Here is a 10,285-nt window from a genome sequence, read left to right as displayed (position 1 = left end):
AAAAGGAACGCTACAGCAGAGTAGGTACAGTGGCATGAGGAGCCAGAGGTGGGGTGTGGAGAGAGTCAGGATGGATTCCGGGCCTTGTTGATAAGACTAGTGGCGGAGCATATTGGTAACATATTGGTTTCTTGACTGGTAGTTAACCTAAGTGTAGCTCTAATACAGTAACAAAAGATGTGAGTGCAAAGATTTTTCAAATGCAAGTTACAAATACCCTGGAGCTAAGAACCCCGTCCTTCAGTCCTAGGGACGTCCCTGAAGACCAGTACTGAGTGATTGTATTTTAAATGAAGTAAAGTAGAGCTGATGTAACAGCTGTTATATATGTTAACGGTTATTTTCACGTTTTATTTTGAGGGTCTTTTAAAGTTATTACATGCTGTCTCAGCTAGCAGTTAGCCGAATTAGCTATTAGCTAAACTACCGTTAGCTTGGCTGTGGAGGCTAACGGCAGACCGCTACAATCAGCTAGCGGTTAGCCGAATTAGCTGTTAGCTAAACTAACGTTAGCTTGGCTGTGGAGGCTGTCACTGCCCGATGTGAGTCGAGTGCAGATGTGAGTCGCGCATGCTCAGATTTAAACTGTTTACGGCATAACGTGTCTTACTGAAATTGGTAATGAAGATGGTAATCATTTCAAAAACGTTTTGGCTATCTATGACGGTTTGGTTGCTAACGTTAGCTCAAAACGCCATTCAAGTGACAGCCTTTATTGTGTTTGATTGCTAACTTGTAGCCAGCAGCAGCAGTCATTTCAAAAACGTTTTAGCTATCTATGATTGTTTGATTGCTAACGTTAGCTCATAGACTGTGCGTTAGCTCAAAAAGCCGTTAGCATCTTGTAGGCTACTTGTCGCATAATGACGCATGCGCGACTCACATCGGGCAGTGACAGGTGTGTCTCAATTATCGGTAGCTCGTCTCAATTATTCCACATGCAAAGCTAACAGTAGGCTACCAAAACAATGCTAATGGCTATTCCCAGTCAGTGACACAATAGATACTACAACACTTAATTACAGCATATATAATCACACACATACACATGTATATTTACCTCCTGTAGATTTCAATAGGCCAAAGACAGCAGAAGTGGTCGTCAGCCTCAGGTCTCTGTCTCTCTGACTGATCTCTAAACGGGATCTCTGCAGGTGAGCACTAAGCCCCGCCCCTCTACCTGGGATTGTAATGGCATTGGCTGATAGGTCAGGACCCTCCAACAGAAGGAAAGAAAGACGATGATTGACATGTGAGGCTGCTGGGTCACGGTACGTTTTGATAGTTTGTTTTTTCGTTGAACCACAAAACTAAATCAGGAGATGTTGTTATATTTTATAACTAAAAAGTGTGAAATAACTGAAAACATGTCTTATATTTTAGATTCCTCAAAGTAGCCCCCCTTTGCCTAACCCTTGGTGTAGTCACCTGAAATGGTTTTCACTTCACAGCTCTGCCTTGTCAGGGTTAGTTAGTGGAAGTTTTTCCTTATTAATAAAAAAGCAAAGGGGGGCTACTTTGAGGAATCTAAAATATAAGACGTGTTTTCAGTTATTTCACACTTTTTAGTTAAGTACATAATTCCACATGTGTTCATTCATAGTTTTGATGCCTCCACCCACCATTTATTCACTCATCCACACATGGCAAACACGACTGATGTCTTCTACATCTACACACCCCACTAGTGTATTTATGTTGAGTTAATTTGTGTTATTAGTATATTTAGTTAAATAAACTACTTTTTGACTAACTTATCTGTGTGTGACCTCCCTTTTGTTGCCGGCCTTGAGCCAGACGGTAACGTCTGGGATCTTTAGTACTGGGAAACTGGTAAAGAAAAAAAACAATTGGGAGTGTTTCACACAGATTTTTTGCTCTCTCTGGTAATTGTTAATGTTAACATGTTTTCCTGTACTGCTGGGCAGAGTTGAAGGCTGACAGGCATAACCAATGACGGACACTCGTTGTCCCCATTGACCTTTTTTTGTTTTAGTTTGTTATTTTTGTGCAGCAGGTGGTTAGAGCGGTTCCAGGAGCGGCTCGGGTCCACTCCATGGCTGTCTAGGTGATTTTCAGCATGCTGAAAGTTAACTGGGTTACTGGGTTTGTGCTTAATTTACCCCTCTGCTAGCCTGCATGAAGACTAGGGTTGAGTGAGAGAGGTAGTATTGGTTAGGCAGTTAGCCAGAGGAACTAAAGCAGCCTGTCATCTTTGTCTGGTGGTGGTGGAAACTTGTTTCTGGTGGTGTTCTTGTCTACCTGTAGTGTGCTGGTACAGTATTTCTTGCTGAGAAAAGGTTCTGTCTGGAAAAATGGCTTCAATTGAGGAATTTGTTTGGTGTCCAAGTGAAGAGTTGCTTAATTCTTACAAAAAAGAGCAGCTATTTAGAGTGGCTGACCATTACAGCGTAGATCTCCCCAAGAAGTTCAACACAGATGAGTTGCTGGACACCTTAAAGGCCAAATTAGTGGAGCAGGATGTTTGGCCTGTCCTAGTGGAGTCTGCTAGTGTGCCTGTGGTAGTGACTAGTTTATCTGATGTAAATGGGGATGTTAAAGTGTCTAACCTGTGCCGGCTGGTTTTGGGGCTGGGTTGTCATTTGAAGAGCAGAAACAGCTACTCTTGCTACAATTGCAGCATGGACACAAGAACGCTATGGAGTTAGAAAAGGCACGACAAGATGTTCGTCTCAGGAAGCTGAACTTGCCAATGATCAGGCGAGACAACAGGTAGAGTTGGAGCGCTATAGGTTGGACCTTATCAGTAAGGGAAGGCTTCAGCCTGAACCACCGAGGGCTGAGGACTCAGTATGGTTTGCTCCTGATACTCCATCATTTGATGTTTCTGTAAATTTGCGGTTAGTTCCTAAATTTAATGAACGTGATCCGGACATTTTCTTTGTGTTGTTTGAACGTTTAGCGGAGGCCTGAAGTTGGTCTGACACTGAGAGCACTCTACTGCTTCAGTGTGTGCTCACTGGCAGAGCCCAGGAGGCATTCTCAGCCATCAGTGTTGCTGACAGTGTTAGCTACCAATTGGTTAAAGCTGCTGTACTTAGGGCCTATGAATTGGTGCCAGAAGCATATCGTCAGCGGTTTAGGTCAGAGAAGAAAGAGAAGCGGTCTCACACTGAATTTGTTTGTGATTTGGCCACTCATTTTAATCGATGGTGTGCTGCATCTCAGGTAAAAACCTTTGAGGATTTACAGGAACTAATTTTGCTGGAACAGTTTAAAGATACTCTGCCTGGTCGTGTTGTAACTTATATAAATGAACAGAAGGTAAGCAAGGTTACAGATGCTGCTAAATTGGCAGATGAGTTTGTCTTGACCCATAGAGGTTTTTTTGGGAGAACCGTGGTCGTGGAGATGCTGCCCACTCTAACAGGAGTTTGTCAGAAGGGACAGAAAGGTTTTCAGTTGACGCAGACAGGGGTTTCCAGGGGAAGCTGGATCCAAATCGTGTCTGTAATTACTGTTTGGGTGAGGGTCACTGGAGGAATGAGTGCCCGGTGTTGAAGTTGAAGCCTGGGTATTCACCAGTATAATCGGGTATTCACCAGTATAATCGTCTGCTGCTGCTGCGTCTTTGCGTGCAGAGCGAAGTCGTGTCATTGCTGCTGTGCAGAAACACACAAAACCTTCATCAGAGTCGGGGGCTAGGGTTCCTGTGATGGAGCAGCAGCAGATTGTTTCCTCAGCTAATGAGGAGATTGAACCCGGTTATGCTGCGTTTGTAGCTGATGGTTATGTTTCACTGGTTGGGAGTGGCAGGAGAGTTCCTGTAAAAATATTAAGAGATTCAGGGGCGCTTGACTCATTTATTGTGGACTCTGTGCTGTCTGTCTCCTCTGAGACAGACACCGGCTCCAGTGCTGTTGTCCGGGGGATGGGTTTGACTGTTTTTTCTGCTCCACAGCATACATTGACACTTTTCTCAGATCTGGTGCGAGGTGATGTGGTCATGGGGGTGCGGCCTTCCTTGCCTATGGGGGGAGTACACGTCATTCTTGGAAATGACCTGGCAGGAAATCGTATGTGGCCTGGTTCATCTGTTCCGGTGGACACACCAACTCACCAGGTAGAAGGTCCTGAGTCACCCAAAAACATTTCTGTGGTGCTTTCAGATTGTGCAGTGACACGAGCTATGAGCCGAGCCAGTGATGGTTCCTGTCTGGATAGTCCAGTTAAGAAAAGAGAGTCTGTGTTTCCTGTGCCTGCTTTTCCCTTGCCTATGTCTTGCAGTGATCTGGTAAAAGAGCAAAGAGATGACCCAACCCTTCAGGCTCTGTACAGCCAGGTTCTTCCTGATGATGAGATGGAGAGTGCAGCTTGTGGTTATTTTCTCCAAGACGGCCTGTTGGTGAGGAAGTGGGTTCCCCAGGGGGACTGTTTTGTGGGGGATGAAATTGTGCAAATAGTTCTGCCGTCTACATTGAGACTTGCTGTACTTCAGATAGCTCCTGATGGTATGGCAGGTCATTTAGGGGTAAGGAAAACCTATGATCGAGTTTTGTGACATTTTTACTGGCCTCTTTTGAAGAGAGACATTTCTGCTTTTATTAAAACTTGCCATACAGTTAACTGGTAAACCAAATCAGGTCATTAAACCTGCCCATCTGGATCCTATTCCAGCTGCTGAACATCCGTTTGAGAATTTGATCATTGATTTGTGTTGGTCCTTTGCCACGCTCAAAAGCTGGAAATACCTTTCTGCTTCCAGTGATGTGTCAGGATACACGTTATCCTGCTGCTTATCCCCTCACAAACATCACCACTAAGTCAGCTGTGAAAGCTCTTACACACTTCCTGTCTATTTTTGGTATTCCAAAGGTTATTCAGTCTGATCAGGGTTCTAACTTCTGTTCAAAGTTGTTTGCAAAGGTGTTAACATTCTCAGTCCAGAGCTTACCATGCTCAGAGCCCAGGAGCTCTAGAAAGGTTTCATCTAACCCTGAAGTCTCTTCTCCGTGCTCACTGCACTGAGATGGACCGTGACTGGGAGGAGGGGTTACCGTGGTTAATGTTAGCTGCCAGAGAGGTGTCCCAAGAGAGCTTGGACTCTGGGTCAGTTCCTGTCTTTGTCCAGCAGACGGCGGCAGAACTGCAGCAGAGAGTCTAAAGGGGGAGGGACAGGAAAGATCAGGCTGTCGGTTATGGTTATTGTGTGTGTGTGTGTGTGTGTGTGTGTGTGTGTGTGTGTGTGTGTGTGTGTGTGTGTGTGTGTGATGAGTAAAAATAATAGTTTGTTTAGTTTGATGAACCAAAGTTCTGGACACATTAAAATGTTGAGCTGATAAAAGTCAGAAGATCAACAAAGTTATTACAATTCATCGTCAGGGGAACATGAATAATGAACTACATTTCATCCCAATACATCCCATAATAGTTGTTATTTTGTTGATGACCAACGTGGAGACTTTCCCATCCTCAGAGCAGCGTCACCTGCTGACTAAAGGATCTCTAACAATGTGAGATGGGTCCATATAAGTAGACTCCAGTAACTAAGTGTATATCTCATTGGTATGAAGGGAATAGAAACCGTGACTTAGTTCTGACATTATATTCAGTGGTAACTCTTCATTAAGTCCACATGGAAACTATTGGACAGTAAAGAGCATCAGAACTCCTCCTGGACCTGGAGATGAAGGTCCAGAGTTCAGCCTCTAGGGGGCAGCGTTGGCTTTTAAATCCCACTGTTGATGTCAGCTAGCAGTCAGCCTTCTCTGAATATGACCAGATCTACTTTATTACACCTGTTTTAACTGAACAGCAACAGCAGTAATGAACTCAGCTCAGCTCCAACACCACTGATCACTGGAACTGATCAGGAAACTGAGAAAGAAAGCTGATGTCTGAAAGGACAAACACACATTTAGTCCAACTAAACTCCAGAGATTGAGTTACAAGTTGGATCATCTGAATCCTGCAGCTCAGACACATGTTGTGATATGTTCATCATCAGTTCCATCTTTTATCAGACAATCTGCTGGTTGATACCAGAGACCAGACAGAGGGACCACTTTAAGTCTGGACTCTCATTTAGTTAGCTGACTGGTTGGAAAGACTTTGATTCATGTTATATTAAATATATATCCAGATCATCTGATGACTGGTGTGTGTCTGAACAGGAGTTGTGTAACATCTTGTCTTGGCTGCACTGAGAGGGAGAAATGTTTTTATATGACTGGAGAAGAATCTCCTCAACAGCTCATTCACTGGTTCATAGTTTACATTTTCTCTTTTCATTAGAGAAGATAATTAAGGTAGAAATATATCACTGTGCTCCTGATAAGACCAACAAGTCTGATGTTATCCCTCTTCTTTACTGAAGAAATGAATTAAAAACAGATTAACATCAATGTTAGACAACACAAGGGTTAAACCAACAGAGAAATAAGATGAAGAATCAACTTCAGGATGTTTAATGGTGAAGATGTTAAGGTGAGACAGGTTCAGGTCCTCAGAAATAACCACAGATGTGATTATAGTTCATGTTAGACCTTCTAATAATGATTAATAGACTTATATTAATACTGATATCATGAGAAGAAGCTGCTGTAAGACTAGTGATGGTTATAGTTAATGTTAGACCTTCTAATAATGATTAATAGTCTATATAGAGTATAGTTATTAGACTAGTGATGGTTAATATCATCAATGATGGACTGTGAATAAAGATTATTATTTCTTTTTAGTATTCTAAGAATACTAATATTAGTTCTGTCTTTGATTAAAGTAATCTGTAGTGGACTAACACTTCTATCATTTTGTTGACTTGATTCTTTGATTTCATCAACAGATCTGTAGAACTGATTTTAAATCTTGTGTTTACCAGAAATGTTCTGATAAGTTTGTTAGAAATGAATAATTCAGCATGAAAAAGACTAAATGATGAATAAATCTGAGTTAAGTGACTGACTCAGAGGGAGCAGCTGTAACTAATTTAAACTGTTGGTGAAGAAGTAGTTATGAGAGCTGGATCTTTCTAGATGAAATACTTCCAGTTTATTATCTGATCAATGAATCCACAGTGAGTCAGAGAGTTTTCTGATCAGTTTATTAGGTTAGAAAATGTTCCACTCCAGTAAAAATATAGAAATCTAACAATCACACAACCTGCCAGCCCCCAAATCATTCACAGAACTGATTATATTTGATTTAAAGACCAGAGTTATTACGTTTGGGGATAGAAGTGGCTGAAAAATATTGATTTCACTCAGTAAAGAATCATATCACATGTAGATGAAGCAGAGTTCAGATCCAGCTGGGATACACCAGAGTCCAGACTAAACCTGGTCCAGGACTGGCAGAGTAACACCACAGTCCTGGACCAGGTTCAGATCCAGCTGGGATACACCAGAGTCCAGACTAAACCTGGTCCAGGACTGGAAACACACGAAGCAGGTTGAAGCAGCTGCTGCTTTTTATTCCCTCTGACAAACAGCTACAGGACCAGAACCAGGTCCAGAATCAGCTACTGGGAACCAGAATCCGTCCTGGATCAAAGAGAAGAGACAACACATCCAGACATTAGTCCTTCAAACTGAACTGGTCTGAAACTAAACTAAACAACAAGGTTATTTTAGAGAAGAACTTTTAGAGACAGGTTTCAGAAGGACTAGTAAAGATAATCAGGGTTCAGACTCTGGACCTGGTCTGAGACTCTGGACCTGGTCTGAGACTCTGGACCTGGTCTGGACCTGGTCTGAGACTCTGGACCTGGTCTGAGACTGGAACTATTGTGAAACTGGTCTAATGTTGTGTAAAGAGGTCTGAACTAATCTACAGCGAGCTCTGTTCTGACCTCGGGCCTTCCTCTTGTAGTAGATGAATCCAGCCAGAGATAAGACCAGACCCAGGATCAGTCCTGAGGCTCCGATGGCAATCTTGTTCCTCTCAGACTCAGGCATGGACGGGTCTGAGGACAGACAGGGAGAGAGACAGACAGGTCAGGAGACAGACAGGTAGAGAAAGACAGGTAGAGAGAGAGACAGACAGGTAGAGAAAGACAGGTAGAGAGAGAGACAGACAGGGAGAGAGAGAGACAGGTAGACATACAGACAGGTGAGCAGAGAGACACACAGATAGAGAGACAGACAGGTAGAGAGACACAGGTAGAGAGTCAGACAGGTAGACAGACAGGTAGAGAGACAGACAGGGAAAGAGAGAGACAGACAGGTCAGGAGACAGACAGACAGGTCAGGAGACAGACAGACAGGGAGAGAGACAGACAGACAGGGAGAGAGAGAGACAGGTCAGGAGACAGACAGACAGGGAGAGAGAGGTATACAGACAGGTAGAGAGAGAGTCAGACAGGGAAAGAGACAGACAGGTAGAGAGACAGTCAGGTAGAGAGATAGAGACAGGTAGAGAGAGAGAGAGAGATAGGTCAGGAGACAGACAGGGAGAGAGAGAGAGACAGGTCAGGAGACAGACAGACAGGTGGAGAGAGAGACAGACAGACAGGTAGAGAGAGAGACAGACAGACAGGTAGAGAGTCAGACAGGTAGAGAGACAGACAGGTAGAGAGACAGACAGGTAGAGAGACAGACAGGTAGAGAGTCAGACAGGTAGAGAGTCAGACAGGTAGAGAGACAGACAGGTAGAGAGACAGACAGGTAGAGAGTCAGACAGGTAGAGAGACAGACAGGTATTTACCCCAATCAGTAATCAGAGGTTCTCTCAGGCTGGCGTGTTCCACCATACAGGAGATCTTCTCTCCAGACCTGCTGACACAAACCAGCACATCAGAGATGCTGTCTCTTACTGAGAGAACTGTACCTGGACCTGGACCTGGACCTGGACCTGAACCTGGACTTACTGGACCTGGACCACAACCAGAACCAGAACCAGAACCAGAACCTGGACCTGAACGTGGACCTTACTGGACCTGGACCTGGGGTCTCATTTATAAAAATGTGCAGAATCCTCCCTGTGTCAACTCTGTGTTAGAAAAAAGTCTCTTAGACCTGGAACAAACTAGAGCTAACTGGACCTGGACCTAACTGGACCTGGCCCTGGACCTAACTGGACCTGGACCTGGACCTGAACCTAGACCAGAACCTGGACCTGGACCTGGACCTGAACCTAGACCAGAACCTGGACCTGGACCTGAACCTGGACCTGGACCTGGACCTGGACCAGGGCCTAACTGGACCTGGAGGTGACTCACCTGGGCGTGTACTCCAGGTGAGAGTGGATCTGGTAGTACCAATCACCGTCTGCCAGCTCATCAGTGGAAGTGACATCAGAGGTGACTTCCTGTCCGTCTCTGGTCCACTTCACTCTGATCTGTTTGGGGTAGAAGTCGTAGACGCTGCAGACCAACATGGCTGAATGTTTACCACCAGAGGGCGCCGTAGAGCTCAGTCTGACATAGGGCTCAGCTGGAACACACCAAACATGTCCATCACATTATTCATTATGTCCCTTCATTAAATGTCCTTCCACTCGGCCCACAACCCTTCACAAACCACAGCAGGGAAATGGTGGCCTCTGATTGGTGCCTTTCACTTATGTCCCGCCCACTGGTTTTGATGGTTGACTGACAGATTTCCCAGGAGCATTCTGGGAGAATCCAGCATTATAAAAACTGCCATTAACAGCAGAAATGAGATGAAATCAGGACATTAAAATAAATGTTGAAACATACTGAAGATTATTATTTAGAGCAGTTCTCAGTTTGGCAGTAAATCATTTATAACAGGAACATGACTTTATATTATTTAAATGTTATGAAGTCAGACATCACACCATAACATTTCAATATGAGAGAATGATTATAAACTAGTAAATCTAGAGTCTAACATCTGATGTTTAAATATAACACTAGTCATAATAATATGACTGTTCTCAGTAGAGATCATAATGAATAATCATTATAATCATTATAATATTAATATGTATTATCAGTAGCTGCAGTACCAGGGTTCCACCAGCAGGTGGTGCTGTGATTTAATCATTAACATCATTCATTCATTCATTAAATATTCATTTATTACAACAGATTATACTTTAATGTTTGTTAAATAGTGTTTTTAATTAGGCCTATAATAATATTTAATAGATAAATATTCATAAATCAAACTGGTTCAGAATAACTTCACCATCTCATTTCCTGCTGAAACTTTAAATAAATCTGATTATTATAAACTATCAGATGAATCAGGAGATGAGTTGATGTTGATTCAGTGAATTAATAAATCAGATGATGATGTTACAGAATCACTAACTCACCTGATTTAGTCAGAGCAGCACGGTACTCAACATCAATGTTGTG

General features: G+C 43.3%; 1 protein-coding gene and 1 long non-coding RNA gene across 2 annotated transcripts in view; both read right to left on the bottom strand.

Annotated features, from left to right (window-relative positions):
* Positions 1–1,338: 1,338 nt before the first annotated feature.
* The window catches only part of LOC116061909, a 21,181-nt gene continuing 12,234 nt past the window's right edge, over positions 1,339–10,285 (bottom strand). The window contains exons 2-4 of the long non-coding RNA XR_004107843.2: positions 6,529–6,539; positions 3,936–3,939; positions 1,339–1,408 (exon numbers count right to left, since the gene is read on the bottom strand). This is a non-coding gene — a long non-coding RNA (uncharacterized LOC116061909). The remainder of the gene's footprint in view (positions 1,409–3,935; positions 3,940–6,528; positions 6,540–10,285) is intronic.
* LOC116061907 (H-2 class II histocompatibility antigen, E-S beta chain) overlaps positions 7,434–10,285 on the bottom strand; it is a 3,375-nt gene continuing 523 nt past the window's right edge. Inside the window, exons 2-6 of the mRNA XM_031316280.2 lie at positions 10,243–10,285; positions 9,179–9,392; positions 8,665–8,732; positions 7,811–7,924; positions 7,434–7,502 (exon numbers count right to left, since the gene is read on the bottom strand). The exon at positions 10,243–10,285 is cut by the window's right edge and continues 230 nt beyond it. Coding sequence (XP_031172140.1) covers positions 7,477–7,502; positions 7,811–7,924; positions 8,665–8,732; positions 9,179–9,392; positions 10,243–10,285 — 465 coding nt within the window. The 3' untranslated portion in view covers positions 7,434–7,476. The remainder of the gene's footprint in view (positions 7,503–7,810; positions 7,925–8,664; positions 8,733–9,178; positions 9,393–10,242) is intronic.

Source organism: Sander lucioperca, chromosome 17 (assembly GCF_008315115.2).
Source record: "Sander lucioperca isolate FBNREF2018 chromosome 17, SLUC_FBN_1.2, whole genome shotgun sequence".
Taxonomy (NCBI): Eukaryota; Metazoa; Chordata; class Actinopteri; order Perciformes; family Percidae; genus Sander; species Sander lucioperca.
The sequence above is the reverse complement of the archived record's forward strand: the minus strand, read 5'-3'. Positions and strand labels throughout refer to the sequence as shown.